General features: G+C 37.1%; 1 protein-coding gene across 1 annotated transcript in view; it reads right to left on the reverse strand.

The window, feature by feature from the left end:
- LOC101895704 (uncharacterized) overlaps positions 1-20,546 on the reverse strand; it is a gene marked incomplete in the record, with an annotated part of 445,807 nt that overhangs the window by 257,975 nt on the left and 167,286 nt on the right. Inside the window, 3 exon segments of the mRNA XM_059128648.1 lie at positions 14,774-15,051; positions 15,135-15,220; positions 15,286-15,540. Of these exon segments, the coding sequence (XP_058984631.1) occupies positions 14,774-15,051; positions 15,135-15,220; positions 15,286-15,540 (619 nt within the window).

Raw genomic sequence — 20,546 nt, forward strand, 5'->3', positions numbered from 1 at the left:
AATATGATACGTTTAAAAGGGAATGTACTCAACTAATCCCTTGCATTTAAAACAATATAAAGATGAAAAAAAACAACTTGAATGCCCTCTACTACAAGGTGAAAACAATTTTTGTAAAACAGTACAATATCGATTTTCGAGAAATATTTTTTCTGAGAAACAAAAATTCCAAAAACTATTTGCTTAGAAAACCAGTTCAACTAAGATTATTGGGGAATATGTGGTTAAAGTCTCAAAAAAGTGGTCTACCAAGAAGTGATATTGGAAAGATATAATTACTTCAAGGAGAACATTCTAAACCAAGTTTAAGTCGATAAGAAAGTAGTCTCAAATAAATCTACAGGGCGAGATGAAAAAACTGCAACCAACTTCAGACTTCTGTCATTTCCAAGCCACTCGTCCGACAGCTGTTAAAATTATTCCAATGACTGCTCATTAGATTGTTTACAAGCGTACAAAAGCATTTTGGTGAGAATTTTCCAGAAAAAAAAGGTATTCATGATGGAATTCAAGCGTGAAAGTGTGATTTCCTAATATTTGGTTGGAAAACCACAAGTGGCTATCGTTAGAGCACTCCAGCATTTAAATGTGAATAAATCTTTTTTTGTCTTGTACCATTGCTCGTTACCGCGATACTAATAGCGTAGACCGACGTCAAGGAAGGGGCGGAAGAAAACAGCAACGTCAGCAGAAATGGTTCGAAAAGTAAAGAAGCGACTTGATCGAAACCCCCGACTCAAAGGGCTAAAGAGTTGCTTCGTTTGGCCGAAAGTGTTGGACTGCCAAATTCGGTTTTCTCCGATGAGAAAACAATCGTTGTCCAGCAGTTTGTAAACAAACAAAAGATGTTTACATGCCAAAGAGGTCAGTTGAAAATGTGCACCTTCGGCAGGCCAGCAGAACTCAAGCGCCGGCCATGGTGATGGTGTGGGCCGCCATAACAGCTAATGGTCGCTCTCCGCTCGTATTAATCGACCGTGGCATGAATATAAATGTCGAATATTATCGCGAAAATATTCTGGAGGGTGTATTAAAACCTAGGGCACGCAAACATTTTGGCCGCAGACCGTGCTGTGGCCCGACTAAAAGGTTATATTTTAATTTGTGCTTTTAATCAATGAAATAACTGTAGACAGGTTTTAAAAGTTTATCTTTAAACTGTCCTGTTCCTGTGGCCGTTTTTCTGATCCTTAAACGTAATATTATGTAAAGTCAACTATTTTTTACAAATTAAAATATATAATTCTAATCCAAACATGTTTTGTCTATGAAAAATGTCACATCAGTCTATTTTTTATTCATGAGTTTTTATTATCCATCATAACCTCACCTAGACCATGCTGCCACCCTCGCTTCGGTTTTAAAGGCCATTGGGAGTTCGGGGTATTATTTGTTGTTGGACATTTAAAATGATCACGTTTTATGATGAATTTACCCAACAAAAAATTGCAACAGCAGACATACAAAAGTAAACGCCATATCAAATAAATTGACCCAGCCTATTTGCCAAGTGGTGGCAGGCAACACCATCGCACATTTCAAAAACGCCCAACCAACCAACCAACATTATGTGTCATTCCCATTTCTGGTCATAATCTTACTCAAGTTTCAGACAACAAACGGACAAGCCAGCTAGCTGGTGCTGGCTAGCTAACTTAAGTGTGGCGTAGAGAACAAACAATGAAGCAGACACGACAATAATTAAATGTTTAAATAGCCTAAACGTTTATGGCGAAAATTTGTTATGACGTGCTCACTAGACCGCTGACGAAATGTACGTCTGAATGAATGTTTGAATGAATAAAATCCATAAATATTTTGGTCAAGATGAAACAAAAGTTTACTCGGCAGCCTAGGCACGTCGTTGGCAATTAAGTACACTGGTATCAGGAGAGGCATGGCCTGAACAAGTTTAGGCCAATAAATACACAATAAAATTATGTTTTTTTTTCTATGGAGAAACAAAAAAAAAGGTCCAACAACTCCATGGTTCAAACACTAAATGGTACTAAATTTAGTATCGGGTGAAGGGATAAGGCGCGAATCCCGAAATTTTATATGGAGGTCTCTGTTAAAATATCGGTTTGGAATATGGAAGTGGTTTGGTAAATATGTACTATAATGGTACGAAAAGTGCTAAATGGTAGTAAATTCGGTATTGAGTGAAGAAATGGGGCTGGAATTCTGAAATTTGATTTTGAGGTCTCTGTTCGGATGTGGGTTTTGGAAATGTGTAATATACAGGGTGAAATGAAAAAACTCCAACCAACTTCAGACTGTTGTCATTTGACTGCTGGGCAGCCATAACAGCCAATGGTAGCTCTCCGTTCGTATTAATCGACCGTGGCATCAGAATAAATGCTGAATATGATCGCGAAAATATTCTGGAGAGTGTATTGAAGCCTTGGCCACGCAAACATTTTGGCCGCAGACCAACAGGACTCAGCACCATCGCACTCAGCACGTGCCACCCAATAATGATTACAAAATGAGGTTTCTCGCTTCATTTCCAGCGCACAATGGCCACCAAAATCTACGGATATCAATCCGTTGGACTATTGTGTCTGGAGTATTTTGTAAAGCAAGGCTGGCACTAAAAAATACCAAAGTGTCGATCACCTCAAGCAAGCGCTTCGCCGGGAATGAGCCAAATATCGCAGAGCAACATTCGGGCAGCGTGTGACGGTTTCATTGGCCGTTTGAAGGCCATAATTCGTGCCAAAGGTGACCAATTCGAACAAATCTAAACTTATTCTAAAATTTGATGCTATTTCCGAAATTTGTTGCTTTCATTCAATAAAATGAAAAAAAAAATGTAAAAATTATGGTATTTGACTTTGTTGCACTTTTTTTTATCTCATTTGTACGAAAAGTACTAAATGGTACTAAATTTGGCATTGGACGATGGTATAGGGCTGAAATCCCGAAATGTGATATTGAGGTCTCTGTTAGAATCTGGGATTGAGATATGGTGGTGTTTTTGGAAATGTGTACTATAATTGTACTAACGGTACTAAATTTACTAAATTTGGGATTGCGTAAAGGATTAGAACTGAAATAGTGCAATTAAATATAGATGTCATTTTGGTTTGTAGGGTTGAACTAAAAATTGATTGTTGGTTCGTTCTTCAAAGGTTTTCCTATTACCAGAGGAATTTCTACTATAGAAAATTTATATGTTCTAAAGTGGCTGAAAATCAATTTCCATAGCGTCTTGAGAGACAGGATTTTTCCGTTGAGAAACGTAATTTCCATCGCACTGTACTGTTTCGATTGTCTACATTTTCTAAGCTTCCTTTCAGCTTTAAATCGAGTCTATAACTTTAAGTGGGTGTGGTTGGATGGGTGTGTGTTTGTATGTCGAGCTTCTCAGGTTGTAATGATTGTTTACCTTACATCACTCATTGTCACCAGAAATTGTTGCGTTGCTTTTTTCCTTCCTTTCCCTTCTCTACTATTCTCGGTTCGTTGGGACCATACATTTCCACTTTTGGTTCATTTATTTGTTTGCTTTCATTTTTTTTTTTTTCGTTTTACCTTTTTTCTGCAACAGGGTTCCCCGTTTCCTTCTGTTTACATTTTGGTATACGCATTAATGGTTATTTGCCATCAAAAGAAGGCACACCAATAGACTTGTACAAAAACCAAAATGTTTTGTTAGAAAAAAAAAACTTCGTGCAAATAAGCCACAAAATTTAAGATTTTCTTTTTTTTTTTGGAATTTAAGCCAAAACATCAACAGTTCAAAAGGTCACCCACCACCATTTGTGTGCTGACCTTTGTGAATCATGTATTTTGTTGCTGGTAAACCCCAAACAAAACAATTGGCCTAATTTGCTATAATTTTGTTGGTAAGATGTTTTGGCCATGTTATAACTTTACCATAACTAAATTCTTGAAAAACTTTCAGTTGGTTTTATTTTTTTTATTGCTCCTTTGCCATTTCTTTTGTTCCTTTTTATTGACATTTTACAGATGTTATGTTTCGTTCCATTTGTTGAGAAAGGTACGTAAGTGTGCGTTTTCTACACAAACATTGGAAAACTTACTTTAAGGTTTCGGCAACGGAATTTCTTAAAATTGAACAAATAAAATAACTGGTTAATCGGTAGTTGGATGTCATAACCTTAAAAATCTGATGTGTCAATGGTTGGTTCCGTAAACAGAAACCTATGCACCAATAACCTAAACATAGTTCAGCCGAATCGGATAGGGCAGGTAGGCTTCTGAGAGTTTTGAATAATTAAATTTATTTCCCTTTTATGGGGGAAGGAAGTAACAGAGGAGAGGATGTGTATACAGGGTGAGATGAAAAAACTGCAGCCAACTTCAGACTGCTGTAATTTCTAAGCTACTCGTCCGACAGCTGTTAAAATTATTACAGTGACAGCTCATTATATTGTTTACAAGCGTACAAAAGCATTTTGGTGAGAATTTTCCAGAAAAAAGTTATTCGAAATGGAATTCAAGTGTGATTTCTTTATATTTGGCTGGAAAACCACAAGTGGCTATCGCTAGAGCACTCCAGCATTTAAATGTGAATAAATTTTTTGTGTTCCGTATCATCGCTCGTTACCGTGAAAGTGGATGAAAGAAAACAGCAACATCAGCAGAAATGGTTCGAAAAATAAAGAAGCGACTTGATCGAAACCCTCGTCGCAGTGGCCTAAAAATGGCTCGTGAGCTGAACATATCGCAATATTCCATTCGGCAAATATTGAAAAACGAGCTCGGGATAAAGTCATTGAAATTCCTTTGGCCTAAAGGGGTGAACTGCCGAATTTGGTTTACTCCGATAAGAAAACATTCTTTGTCCAGCAGTTTGAAAACAAACTAAATGATCGTGCTTAACTGCCAAAGAGTTCAGCTGAAAATGTGCACCTTCGTTTGGTCACCAGAACTCAAGCGCAGACCATGGTGATGGTGTGAGCAGCCATAAAAGCCGAGTGGTCGTATTAATCGACCGTGGCATCAGAATAAATGCCGAATATTGTCGCAAAAATATTCTGGAGGGTGTATTATAGCCTTGGGCACGCAAACATTTTGGCGGCAGTTCTTGGACATTTCAACATGACTCAGCACCATCGCACTCGAACGCGCCAACCAAGAATAGTTACAAAATGAGGTTCCTCGCTTCATTTCCAGCGCACAATGGCCACCAAAATCTCCGGATACCAATCCGTTGGAAAGCAAGGAATAGAAGAGCTACAAGAGATATCCTTTAGATAGAAACCCTCAAAAGGTCTTCTATGTAGAAGAAAAGGTCTTCTGTGGATAGTATATTGAAAAAAAGTATATCACGACTTAATGGATACAAAACCCTCAACAGTTCCTCCATGTATGAAAGACCTTTTGGGAGATATTTTATGAATAGAAGAGCTTCGAAAGGTATTCTCTAAGTAAGAGACCCTTAGAAGGTCATTTATGGATAGAAGAAACGAGTAGGATAGGAGATCCTCAACAGGTATATTACGACCACATGGCTTCTATCCATTTAATTGTTCTTCCATAGGAGATCTTCAACAAGTATATTACGACTTCATGGTTAGAAGACCTTCAACTCGTAGCAGGTACTCTAGAAATAGACTTTCCGAGAATAGAAGGTTTTATGGATAGGCGACATTCAACAGGTCTTCTATGAATAGAAAACTTGTAACAAGTATCCTATGAATAGGGGACATTTAGAAGGCCTTAATTAGATGGAAAATCGGCTAGCGACTAGCCAGCAAGTTTTGTTGAGAAACATTTAGTGAACCACAAATCTGACCACCCGAAAAACTCGCTCGAATTTATACAAAGAGTTAAACTCATTCGAATTCGAACGGGACCGCTCCTGGGAGCAGAAAAAAAACTTGAGAAATTTAAATTTGTTCATGTCGCTCGAATAGGATATATTTTTCTTCTTTTTTGAGTGGGAGGGTAATTCGTTCAAAATCGAGCAGATTCTACTCTTGCCGAACTTTTTTCATCATTCCGTTGTTGTCCTTCTATGTATGTGTAGTTTTTTTGTACAAGATCACCCCCCCCCCCTTTCCCCCTCAAACTACTCTTCTATCCCCCTTTCCATGCCTATCCCATCACCCTCCTTCCAACCCTCTTCCTCCTTTTTTACTAATTTGGATTAAGTTGGAAGGCACTGAATGAAACTAAATTTGGTATTGGGTGAAGGGATAGAGCTGTAATCTCGAAATTTGATGTTGAGTTCCCTGTTGGTATCTGGAATTGAAATGTGTACTATAATTGTACGAAAAGTGTAAGTGGTATTAAATTTTGTATTCAGTGATGAGATGGGGCTGGAATCCCGATTGAGATATGGAGGTGGCTTTGTAAATGTGTACGAAAAGTACTAAATTGTACAAAATTTGTAATTGCGTGAGGAAATAAAGCTGAAATCCTGAAATTTTAATATGGATGTCAATATAGGTATCTGTGGTCAAGATATGGAAAGGCGTCCTCTATTTGTACAAACACTAAATTTGAAAAAAAATTGATATTGAGGTTTCTGTTAGAATCTAGGATTGAGATATGGAGCTGGTTTTGGAAATGTGTACTATGATTGTACGAAAAGTACTAAATAGTATTAAATTTGGCATTGGGCTGGAATCCCGAAATTCGATATTGAGGTCTCTGTTACATTCAGGATTGAGATATGGAGGTAATTTTGGAAATGTGTCCTATATTTGTACGAAAAGTACTGATGGTACTAAATTTGATATTGAGTGAAGGGATAGCGCTGGAATCCTGAAATTTGATATTGAGGTCTCTCTTGCTCTATTTTGAGTAATTCTGCTCCAACTCTAATGACAGGAGTGATTCAGGAGTGCTTTCACACTTCGAGCAATCCTGCTCGCGTGCAAGTTTCGCTCCCCAGTGAAAATGAGCAAATCTGCCAAAAATACACATTTTCAAACATAAATTTTCACTATTCCATATTCCAAAATAATAAAAAGAATTATAATTCTCCTACTCCAGTGACATCCTAATACTAATTTAACAATTACCGCCACTTATCAATTTTTATTAAATTAAATATATTTTATGCTACTTCCCTTTTCCTCTCTCTCTCTCTGTCTTTTTGTTGTTGATAACAACAACCACCGGTAATGAAGAAATTTAATCAAGTTAATGATACTCGGTTGGAGTTTATTAAACGTTTAACCATAATTAATTACAGCCAAGTATAAAATGTAAACAAATACCAACAAAGATTTGCACACACGCACAAAGATTTGACAGCAGATGCAACACAGCGTAATACACACTTAAATACATACATACATACGCGCACGTATGTTGTACTACCTGGTTAATGAAAATGCATAGGGCCAAAATGGGGGCAAAGCCAGAAAAAAATGAAAACAGCAACTCGCATAGCTAAAAGGAAATTAATGGAGCGAACGTACACACATTCGCATGTAGCGTAATTGCCCACTTACTCAGTCACCCGCTGACGTCGTTAAAATCATTGGAATTGATTTCAACCTGCTATCATTCTCGGTTACAACCCCCATTTCCCTCGTTCACCCTCACTCTTCACCCTTCTTAACAGAGTGGTGACTGATTATGAATTGTAAATAAACGATGAGCCCAAGGCTGACAGACGAAGCGAAGGTAGAAGAAGCAGCAACAGCAAAGATAGGAAAGGAAAAATACCAAATGGGGGGGAGGGAAATGGCAACATCAGACCTGAACAACGCCTATGGCTGTTGCTGATGGTACATGCAGCCGCGCCATCAACCAGAAGAGCATCGATTACATGCAAAACAAATAAATACACATGCAAACCAGAACAGCTGAAATTCGACACACACAAGCACACACCACCTACACATACATGTGTTTGGTATATATTTCACATAAGTTTGTTGTGTTGCAAAACAGAACCCAGAAGAAGTCCCCTACCATTGCGAAATACGTTGGAAACAAATGAAGCAGACACAATCCCTCTTCAGTCGGTAATAATCCGTAGTTCGTGTGTTGAAAATAGCACCCTTTGAATAGGAAAATCTTTACAGGCTGCCATATCTACGAATTTTCTGAGAAAATATCTCTCCAATCACGAAAAAATATATAGGGGCTCTAGAGGTTGGGGACTTTACACAGGTCTACTATAAATTAAATAACTAACCAGGTTTTCCATGGAGAGAAGACCTGACACAGGTCATTAAATGGCAATATAGCATATACAGGCTTTCAATGGAAAAAATAAAAACCAACCGCAGAACCCTTAAAGAGGCTTCTAAGGACAAACGACTTAGTTCAGATTTATTATGATCAGATCCAAAGGATTTGTTATAGTAAAACAAACTTTCTACCTTCCCCGGATTTCTAGGGATAAAAGGCCTCTCAATACCTGCAATCCATCCAACAAGGCCTCTATAGGTGGAAGTCTGTATGCTGGTTTTCAATATGACTTTATGAAGAAGGCCAATGACATGTTCTCTAAAGATTGAAGACCTTCAACAGATTTTCATTGGATAGATTTCAGATGACAGAAGGCTTTTAAAAAGTCTTCTAGGGACCTTCAAACAAGTCAAATCTTTGGAGAGATGACCTTCAATAGGTCATCAGTGGACAGAATGCATTTAAAAAGTCTTATATAGAAGTCAACTCAAGCTAAATGGTTTTTAAAAGGTCCTCTTTGAATAGATTACCCTTTTTTAGTTATCATCTAAATACCTGCCTCCCATGGGTCTTCTATTGGTTGATGTTCTTATGACGGTCTTCTATTGGACTCATATGAGTCTCTAAGAGGTCTTTCCTGGATAGAAGGAAAACAATATGTCTTCTAACTATTGGCGACATTCAACAGATTTCCCTTTGGAATCTTTTTTAGGGGAGATCAACAGATTTCCCTTTGGAATCTTATTTTACATTCTTCTTTGGACCTTCAATGGGTCATCAATGGAGAGAAGGTTTTTACAAGCCTTAACAGGCTTTCTCTGAATAACAGTCTTTCAATAAATAAATGCCTTCCATAGATACCTACGATCCTTCTCTGGATAGTAGTTATTCGTTGGATGGAAGACCTTTAACAACTCTTCTTTTGATAAAAGATCTCTAGAAGTCCTCTTCTTTGGGTCTTCTCTGAATAAAATATCTTAAGGTCTTCTTGCATTAGAATTCGGTTAAGAGGCCACTAAACAGAAGGCCTTTTACTGGTGTTCTCTGGATAGAAGGTCATCAACAAGTCTTGTCTAGATAGAAGATCTATAACAGGTATTTGTTGGATAAAGGACCTTTAACAGGTTTTATTTCGATAAAGGACCTATAGAAGTCTTCTAAAAAGAAGATGTTCTTTGGGTGTGAATAAAATACCTTAAGTATGTCTTCCCTTTAGTATGCCTTCAACAGGTGTTCTCTTGATAGATGGTAATCAACAGGTCTCCTCTGGGTAGAATGTCTTCCACATGAACTACTATCTAATTGGAGCTTTCGAAATTTTTTTTCAGATAGAGCACATTTATCGGATCTTCCCTGATTGGAGGACCTTTTACAGGGTTTCTTGTGAATAGAAACATCAAACTGGTGTTCTTTGAGTAGAATGCGATTAAGAGATCACTTAACGGAAGACCTTCAATTGGTGTCTCGGGATAGGAGACTTTTAACAGGTCTTCCCTTGATAAGCCTTCTACAGGTCTTTCTTGGATAGAAGGACTTCTACATTATGGATAGAACACTTTCTAAAGGGTCTTTTTTGGATAGAGCAGCAGCTTTATCCTGTTTTCTCTCAATGAAGGAACTGTTAGTGGATTTCTGTGTATAGAAGACTTTAAACTGGTCTTCTTCATAGAATACCATTCAACAGGCCTTTTCAGAAGAGAATACAATTAACTAGTCTTCTCTGGAAAAAAAATAACTATCATGTATTGAAAGTTCGGCCCGGCTGAACTTACACCTTTTTTATAGAAAAATCAGTCTTCAGTGATTGAGGAATTTTTCCTATAGAAAAAAATCAGTCATCAGTGAGTAAGGATTTTTTCTATAGAAAAAAAAGCAGTGCTCAGATACTGAGGATTTTCTATAGAAAAAATCAGTCCTTAGCGGCTGAGAATTTTTTTATATAAAAAAAGGTGTGCGTTGGAATATCCTCCACCATTTGGAACGAATTGTACAATTTTCAAAAAAATAAAATCCGTTATAATCTAAAAAATACCGAATGTAGCCGTTACATTATCGTCTACACGACTACGTGGACTTTCATCATAAAAATCCTCAAAATACCGAATATAGGGAGGTACTATTACATGGTGTATAGCAAAACGTGGACCTGCACAGACAATTTTCTGTCATAGAATTTTATGCTGATCAAGAATATATATACTCTCTGGGGTCTAAATTGTATATTTCGAGTTGTTACAAACGGAATGACAAACTTAATATAACCTTCATACTATGGTGGAGGGGATAAAAAATCAGTCCTAAGTGATACCTTTATTCCCGAAACCGTGGTAACACCCTCCGTGTTTTACCAATATTTATGTTTTTTTTTTTTTTTTTTTGAATAACAAAGAAATGAAAACATAGAAATACAAAATAAACAAATAAACATTTGCGCAGAAATGTAAAAACGAAGAATAAAAAAACATTGAACCATCCAGAAGTAGTGTGACGGAAAATATATCTCTTGTCACATAACTGAAACGAGTTACATGCCGGAAAATAACAACAAACAATTCTTGGTAGTGCAATTTCCAATTGGATGGTAGGTAATCTGATGAGTCAGGAAGCATGTCTTCTTTTGTGAAATATTTGTTGGGTATGGAAAGGGGACTCGTTTCCCCCATTATGCCACCATGTTAAGCATGTGGAACTGTTGCATGGCGAACATCAACTCAAACAGTATTTGTTTATTGATTTCCTCATCTTCTTCTCCTTCTTTTTTCTTGTGTGCCAACACAAAGCACGAACAAAGAACAGAAATAATTCCCTAAACCTCCACCCTCCCCCATCCCCCACCCACACACACATTTGCACAATTTCCAAATCAAACAATCGATAACAATTGGTAGCATGCCGCCACACGAACAAAGCCACCATATGTCATTTATCGATGAGGGAGATGTTTGTCTTGATATTATCCAGGTCTTGGTTGGTAATCATCGCTACTTGAACAGTGGCAGCAAACAGCCAGACCAGCCAGCCAGCCTAGGCGGCATGCAATGTGTGTGCACACGCCACATCGGCCAGGTTATGAACTACAAATCAACAACTTTGAACTTTGATGATCAGGTGTGAAGAAGAAGGGGCATTGCAACGAAAGTTGAGCGAGTGAGCACTTAGTCGTTATCATCATCATCATCGCCGTCGTCATTATCATCGTTTTTGTGGCAATTACTTTTATGGCAAGTGTTCAATAGTTTTTCTTTTGCAGTTGTTGATGTTGTTGTACAATTTCTTTTAGCTGCAGCAATGGGTCTATTCCCAATAGCAACAACACAAGACATAAAAAACAACAGAAAAAATAAAACGTAATAAATGATAAAAAAATGTTAAATGATGTCTTTGTAGTTTGTTCTACATTTTTCCACTTGTTGAGGTTGGTTTTTTTATTTCTTTGGGGGTTCCAACAGCCATGGTCTGGTTTGGTTCATAAGTCAATGGGTTTTGAACTGTCTTGTCATTAAATATGAAATATTAATTTTCATGGATCAAAATAAGACAAATGATTGATTTGATTGTTGAAAACATTGGAAATTAGAAGAAGTTAGTTCTCAATAAACGAGAAATTTCATTTCTTCAATTGTCTTCATTTACTCAGCGCTTTTTTCAAAGATTTTTTTCCTATCCGTCTTCAATAACAAATCAATTTGTAACTATGTGGCCGAGTATATGACCTATAAAATATGGGTCCACTGCGCCAATTTTCCTAAAATCCTTCTTCTGCGGTAGAGGATTTTGTATAGAAAAAAAATCAATTCTCAGAAACTTCGGATTTTTTTTCAAAAGAAAAAGAATCAGTCTTCATTGACTGAGGTATTTTTTTATAAAAAAAAGTCGGGGTCGGGGATCCTTCTTCATGGACTGAACGCTTTTATTCAAAGAACAAATCAGTCTTCAATTACTTACGTCTTTTTCCTATACGTTATACAAGAATGGTAAATTTTTTACTCAGTGACTGAGTATTTTCCTATAAAATATTAGTCTTCAGCGACTCAGGTATTTTTTCTGTGACAGAAATTTTTTTAAAGAATATACTGGGTGAGATGAAAAAACTGCAACCAGCTTCAGACTGCTGTCATTTCTAATCCACTCGTCCGACAGCTGTTAAAATTATTCCAGTGACAGCTCATTATATTGTTTAAAAGCGTACAAAAGCATTTTGGTTAGAATTTTCCAGAAAAAAAATTATTCGCGATGGAATTCAAGCGTGATAGTGTGACTTCTTTATATTTTGCTGGAAACCACAAGTGGGTATCGTTAGAGCACTCCAGCATTTAAATGTGAATAAATCCTTTATGTCTCGTACTTTCGTTACCGTGATACTGGTAGCGTAGCCCGACGTCAAGGAAGTGAACGGAAGAGAACAGCAACATCAGCAGAAATGGTTCGAAAAGTAGAAAAGCGACTTGATCGAAAACCGCGTTGCATTGGCCAAAAAAAAAATGGCTCGTGAGCTGAACATATCGCAATATTCCATTCGGCAAATATTGAAAAATGAGCTCGGGATAAAGTCTTTTAAATTCCAAAAAGTGCAAGAATTTACATCGCAACAGAAAGAAAATAGACGCAAAAGAGCTAAAGAGTTGCTTCGATTGGACAAACCATTCGTTGCCCAGCAGTTTGTAAACAAACAAAATGATCGTGTTTACTTGCCAAAGAGGTCAGCTAAAAATGTGCACCTTCGGTTGGCCACCAGAACTCAAGCGCCGGCCATGATGATGGTGTGGGCCGCCATAACAGCTGATAGTCGCTCTCCGCTCGTATTAATCGACCGTGGCATCAGAATTAATGCCAAATATTATCGCGAAAATAATCTGGAGGGTGTATTAAAGCCTTGGGCACGCAAACACTTTGGCCGCAGACCTTGGACATTCTAACAGGACTCAGCACCATCGTACTCAGCACGCGCCACCCAAGAATGGCTACAAAATGAGATTCTTCGCTTAATTTCCAGCGCACAATGGAAGCCAAAATCTCCGGGTACCAATCCGTTGGACCATTGTGTCTGGAGTATTTTGGAAAGCAAGGTTGGCACCAGAAAGTACCAAAGTGTCGATCACATCAAGCAAGCGCTTTGCCGTAAATGGGTCAAAATACCGCAGAGCAACATTCGGGCAGTGCGTGACAATTTCATTGGCCCTTTGAGGGCCATAATTCGTGCCAAAGGTGACCAATTCGAACAAATCTAAAACTAAACTAAAATTTGATGCTATTTCCGACATTTGTTGCTTTCATTCCATAAAAATAAAAAAAAATGATGGCGGTCTTGTGTTGTAAGAAATATTGGGATGTGCCAAGTTAGAAATTAATGGAATGAACATTTCATATTTTATGAGCGTCGTGGGCACTAGATCATAGCGGATTAAAAATATAATAATCTTAACCGTTTGTGAGGGAGTTGGAAGAAGGATTGGTCCGATATTCTTTATTTTTGAACCTTTTCATTCTATGAGGTAAGTTATTATCTTTGTAATCTTTGACCTTTTGTGGAAAATGTAACAGAGAGTGGAGCGATATTGCCCATCTCCGAGTTTGTTCCACTAAATAGGTGTCAATCCAACCATTTTAACTCCAAAAGGCTTATAAACGGTCATGACCGGAATTGTACACGTATCTAAAATATATAGGTATATTCCATGGGGACTCCAAATTAAATTATGTTGCAGAACATGTACTTTATTGTGTAAAGTTTATCAGGTAAAACTTACGGGCAAAACAAAGAGAGCACCCACAAATATAGCATATCGCTCATTCACTGGTTTTATCATTAAAAAAAAATACGGTAATACGAGTAACAAACTAAATAAGAAAACTAATATACCCTTCATTTTAAATGACCCTCAGAAACTGAATCCCTGTAAAATGTTCAGTAACTATGTCATTTTTTATGAAAACAAAACTGTCATATATCACTAAGGTACTCTTCTTACAGTTAAATAAAAGGAATTTATTTTTATATGGAAAAAATGTCTTTGGGTTTCTGTTAGAAAACGTATTTCAAATTCCATTATATTGAAAAAATAAAAGAAATCTAAAATTACAATCAAAAATGTAAAATAAATAGTATTCATTTATTTATTAAAAATTATAAGAATGTGGACAACAATTAACTATAATAAGTTAAAAGAGAAAATATAACAAAAGAAGTGGTGTGATAAACACATAAAATAATCCAATAATCTAAGAAAACAAATAATAATACTTCTTACAATAAAAAAAACATTAACTTAAGCAAAATAAAGAAAATTTCAAATAAAAAAACCAAATAATTACAAACTGAACAAAAAACACAATAAGCTTAACTAATTAAGAAATAAATATTAAAAATAAAACAAAAAGGAGGAATATTGTCCGTCACCATACTTCACTTCCAATGGTCATGATGAGGGAACCTTCTGTAGTTCACTTTCAAATATAAATATGGCTTTGTTTTATAAAATAGAAAATTCATTTGGGGATAGCAGAAAGGAAATCAGGATGGAGGGGAAGAATTATACTGTTGTTTGTGATTTTAAAGCAAAATAAAAATAAGAAAAATAACACGTTTATGACCCATCACCATAATTAACTCAATTGGCATTGAGTTGTAATTTTTGTTGTGCGTACTCACCATCAGCACTGATGGCCGCCCCTGTGGTTTGGGCGCTTTCTGCTGCTTGCGGTTTAACGGCAATGGGCGACAGCGATGCATCAAAGGGAGCTGGGAGATTGTTCCCTTGGGATTCTGGTTCTATTTCTGAGGGATTCTCAGCAATGGGCGATTGTACAACAGTGGGCAACTGTTGTACTTTCTTTTCCTGTTGCAGAGCATTGGTTAGGATTTCATGATCTTTTTTGTTGCTGATGCCATGTTGGACGCGTTTATTTTTCAGATGATGAGGGGTGTCCCTATGAAAACAAAAAATCAAAATGAAAATATCAATAAAATTCGCCACAATTAAAAATATATTTTTTTTTTTTAATTTTATTACCGTCTATGTAGTTTCGGTGGTCTGTTGCGGAAATCTTCTTCATCATCATGTTCAACTTGAAAGCCAACACGTCTTTCGGATTGATCCTTGAAAGAAAAAGTAAAATTGCACATTAATTACTTCAATTATTAAATACAGACGAAGTACTTACATATTCATCATCTTCCTCGTCGTCGTCGTCATCATCTTGCGAAGCAGTGCTGGCAGCAGTCATAGTTTGCGATTTTGGTTCTGCAGCCATTGTTAAGGGAGGCGGTTGTTGTTGACTGGTTTGTGTCTTTACCAACAACTGTTGTGGTTGCCCGTGGAGAGTTGCCTGCTTGAGTGATGGTTCTTCACTATAGTTACTAGATGGCGATGTTGTACTCTCCACAGTGGTGGAACTGTATTCTTGCTTTGAGTGTTTCTATGGGATGGGAAAAAAACGAAATGAGATGGGGTGAGTATTGAATAGCTAAGGTGAAATACACCGTATAGAAATGAGAACAGTTATTTAATAATGAAACCGACCGCTAGATGGGTCTCCCATAGTAAGGTGAATACCGCGACGGGGGAAATATCGGTCTATGGAAATGGTTCTAGCTTCCGAACGAAACAAAGTGGGTTGATAAAATTTTACTCAGATGTGTGTTAGTTTTCCAGGACTTTTGGTATGGAAAATGGGCTATATAGGTGGATGTTTTCGTATAGCACCCATATAACTCTACCGACAAACTTATGGTTTTTTGGCTGTTTTAGTAACAATTTTAGGTAAAATTTGTTCCCATTAAGAAATACCTTTCCTATAACCCTACCTCCCCATATTCGTTGTTTTGACGATTTTAGCAACCGGAATTGTTTCAAATTTCGTATTTGAAGACACTACTGGGTACTACAGTCTAGGACAGATGAAACCGTCACACGCTGCCCGAATTGCGATATGTTCAGCTCACGAGCCATTTTTCGAACCATTTCTGCTGATGTTGCTGTTTTCTTCCGTCCACTTCGGGCTACGCTACCAGTATCACGGTAACGAGCGATAGTAAGAGACACAAATGATTTATTCACATTTAAATACTGGAGTGCTCTAACGATAGCAATTTGTGGTTTTCCAGACAAATATATAAAAATCCCACTATCACGCTTGAATTTCATCACGAATAACTTTTTTTCTGAAAAATTCTCACCAAAATGCTTTTGTAATCTTTTAAATAATATAATAAGCTGTCACTGGAATAATGGAATGTCGGACGAGTGGCTTAGTAATGACAGCAGTCTGAAGTTGGTTGCAGCTTTTCATCTCACCCTGTATTCATATTTTCTTAAATTTTCTATGTGGGTTCAACAGCATAGGCGGTACTACTTCTTGACCAACAATAATTTCACAGAGATATGTCTTTCATGTATTAAAAATTGATTAAATTAGTTTTTATCTGTTATACTGTATGTCGATGAATAGAGAGGTTTGACATCTCGCTAGTTAATCTCGTCCAAAAGGGGTTTTTTTATGATGTCCAACGACATAGCCATTCCGAGGCTTAATATACTTTTGCTAGAAATATTACAATTTACCCAGTTTGGACCAAATCAGATATAGTTCCCCTTTGGGGGTTATGATGTACCCCAGAGCTGTCCAGACGGATAGACGGGCGGTCAGATGGACTAGGTATACTCCGACTCTGACTTAGCCAAAAATGTCCTGTGAAACCATTTCCCAGACATTCAATAGATGAAAACTGTTCAGAAATAATATAAATATCTATAGTCTGAGTCAGTGATCGACCAACCTGGTCCTGAAACGGTTTTCATTCAAAGAGACCAACCAAGGCTCACAAACTGTTTTTTATAAACAAACCTAAACAAGTTAAAAAGCAGTAAATTCGAGCCGAACTTTGAATACCCTACACCAATCGGAACAAATTTAGCAATTTACAAAAAAAAAAAGAAAAAAATCCGTTAAAAATTCTAATAAAATATTAAAAATACCGACGACGTGGAACTGCATAGGCAACTTTTGTCAAAAGCCATTACAATATTCAAATGCGAAACTTGTAGCTAAACTCATAAAAACATGGTACAACGAAGAGAAGGTAGGTCAACTTTGAAAAAATTGCAAGTATTGAGATCTACCTGTTTGGCTTGTAATGTCAGAATTAGTATCGAAACAATAAAATATCAAACAACTTGTTGCATTTATTTTGAATAAATAATTGAAAACCGCGAAAACTGAATGAAAGGGCAACACTGCACATACAATATTCTGTCTCAGGCTGTACAATATATTACAAACTTCAAATACCAAACCTGAAACAAGTCCGGTGAATAATATAGCTAAAAACATCAAAATACCGAATATCGGGAGGTGCTGTTGTATGGAGGCTAAACGAAGGCGTGGACCTGCATATACAATAATCTGTCTTAGGCTGTACAATCCATTACGAAATTCAAATACCAAATTTAAACCATTTCCGGTGAATAATGTAGCTAAAATCATCAAAATACCGAATATTGGTAGGTAAAGTTATATGGGGGCTATACGAAGACGTGGACCTGCACATACAATATTCTATCATAGGCCGTAGTATCAATTACGAGCTTCAAATAACAAATTTGAAACAATTCAGGTTAATAATGTAGCTAAAATCATCAAAATACCGAATATCCGGAGGTACCGTTATATGCGGTCTATACGAAGACGTGGACCTACATGGCCCATTTTCATTTCGTTCGGAAGCTAGAGGGATTTCCACGGACGGATAGAGGGACAAACGGACGGACATAGCTAAATCGACATAGAATTTTATGCTGATTAAGAATATACAGGGTTACCCATATTCGACGGACCTTTGGGCCCAATCCAATCGACGAGGCCTGTCCGCAGGCAACATTCTTTGCGTCAATTGAATTTTGTACGGGAACGAATGCAAATCAATGAGAATAATCCGTTGTAAAGTGGACCGAGCCATGCCCAACTGCTGAGAACGGCGTTTTTGGGATGTTCTTGGGGACCTCTCAACACTGGCTCGTACGGCACCGATATTCTCGGCCGATCGCCTTGGTCGACTTTTATATGGCCTCTTCGGATTAGAAAGAGCCTTACCAGTGGAAAATTTTTCGTATAAACGCTCAATGGTGTTCTTAGAAGGCGCACTTCTCACATTTTTTAATGTTTTAAAAGTTTTCACAATTGACTTCTTCTGTTGAATGTAAATTTCAAATATTTCGCGTGACGTGTATTGGTTCATGGTACAAATCTGCTTGGACTGAAGCTTCAAACGCGGTATGTCATTAAGCGATGTGACATCTCTGTCAAAAGTTATGGCGTTGCCAGATGGTTCCATCGAATATGGGCAACCCTGTATATACTTTGTAGGGTCTAAAATGTATATTTCGAGGTGTTACAAATGGAATGACAAACTTAATATATAATAACCTTAAGAAGTAGATGTCCGTCAAGATAAATTTAAATTTAATTAGCAAAGACACAAACCAAGGTGATTTTTTCTCCGGTTCACAAAGGGTTAATAAAGAGAGAGAGAGAGAAAGAGAGAGAGGAAGAGATAGAGAGAGGGAGTAGTAAACCAGAGAAAATTAAAGGTAAACTAAATTATATTAGTTTTCATCAAATTTCATAATTTTCCCTACAAATTTCAAATTTAAAATCAAATCGCTAAATAAAAACCTAATTAAAATTTACGTTGAAAAACTTTGAAACCCTTAACTCTACATTTAAATCGAGAATAAAATATTTAAAAATGAAGCGGTGTCGAGGCTAGGCACAAATGAAAGGTCTCGAGGAGTACTTTCCGAATCTGTGGACCTTATAGTCAAAAAGAATTTCAGACTTAGGAATTTTTTGCATTTTCTGAAGAATTATCGCTCAATTTTATGAAAATTGCAGATAGAAGCATCCACAGAACAGAAACTAAAAATGAAGCGGTGTCGAGGCTAGACACAAACGAAAGGTCTCGAGGAGTACTTTCCGAATCTGTGGACCTTATAGTCAAAAAGAATTTCAGACTTAGGAATTTTTTGCATTTTCTTAAGAATTATCGCTCAATTTTATGGAAATTGCAGATAAAAGCGTCCACAGAACAGAAACTAAAAATGAAGCGGTGTCGAGGCTGGGCACAAATGGAAGGTCCTGAGGAGTACTTTCCGAATCTGTGGACCTTATAGTCAAAAAGAATTTCAGACTTAGGAGTTTTTTGCATTTTCTGAAGAATTATCGCTCAATTTTATGGAAATTGCAGATAGAAGCATCCACAGAACAGAAACTAAAAATGAAGCGGTGTCAAAGCTGGGCACAAATGAAAGTTCTCGAGGAGTACTTTCCGAATCTGTGGACCTTATAGTCAAAAAGAATTTCAGACTTAGGAATTTTTTGCATTTTCTGAAGAATTATCGCTCAATTTTAGGGAAATTGCAGATGAAAGGGTTCACAGTACAGAAACTAAAAATGAAGCGGTGTCGAGGCTGGGCACAAATGGAAGGTCCTGAGGAGTACTTTCCGAATCTGTGGACCTTATAGTCAAAAAGAATTTCAGACTTAGGAGTTTTTTGTATTTTCTGAAGAATTATCGCTCAATTTTATGGAAATTGCAGATAAAAGCATCCACAGAACAGAAACTAAAAATGAAGCGGTGTCGAGGCTAGACACAAACGAAAGGTCTCGAGGAGTACTTTCCGAATCTGTGGACCTTATAGTCAAAAAGAATTTCAGACTTAGGAATTTTTTGCATTTTCTTAAGAATTATCGCTCAATTTTATGGAAATTGCAGATAAAAGCGTCCACAGAACAGAAACTAAAAATGAAGCGGTGTCGAGGCTGGGCACAAATGGAAGGTCCTGAGGAGTACTTTCCGAATCTGTGGACCTTATAGTCAAAAAGAATTTCAGACTTAGGAGTTTTTTGCATTTTCTGAAGAATTATCGCTCAATTTTATGGAAATTGCAGATAGAAGCATCCACAGAACAGAAACTAAAAATGAAGCGGTGTCAAGGCTGGGCACAAATGAAAGTTCTCGAGGAGTACTTTCCGAATCTGTGGACCTTATAGTCAAAAAGAATTTCAGACTTAGGAATTTTTTGCATTTTCTGAAGAATTATCGCTCAATTTTAGGGAAATTGCAGATGAAAGGGTTCACAGTACAGAAACTAAAAATGAAGCGGTGTCGAGGCTGGGCACAAATGGAAGGTCCTGAGGAGTACTTTCCGAATCTGTGGACCTTATAGTCAAAAAGAATTTCAGACTTAGGAGTTTTTTGTATTTTCTGAAGAATTATCGCTCAATTTTATGGAAATTGCAGATAAAAGCATCCACAGAACAGAAACTAAAAATGAAGCGGTGTCAAGGCTGGGCACAAATGAAAGTTCTCGAGGAGTACTTTCCGAATCTGTGGACCTTATAGTCAAAAAGAATTTCAGACTTAG

The sequence above is a fragment of the Musca domestica genome, unplaced genomic scaffold, assembly GCF_030504385.1.
Source record: "Musca domestica strain aabys unplaced genomic scaffold, Musca_domestica.polishedcontigs.V.1.1 56, whole genome shotgun sequence".
Classification (NCBI taxonomy): Eukaryota; Metazoa; Arthropoda; class Insecta; order Diptera; family Muscidae; genus Musca; species Musca domestica.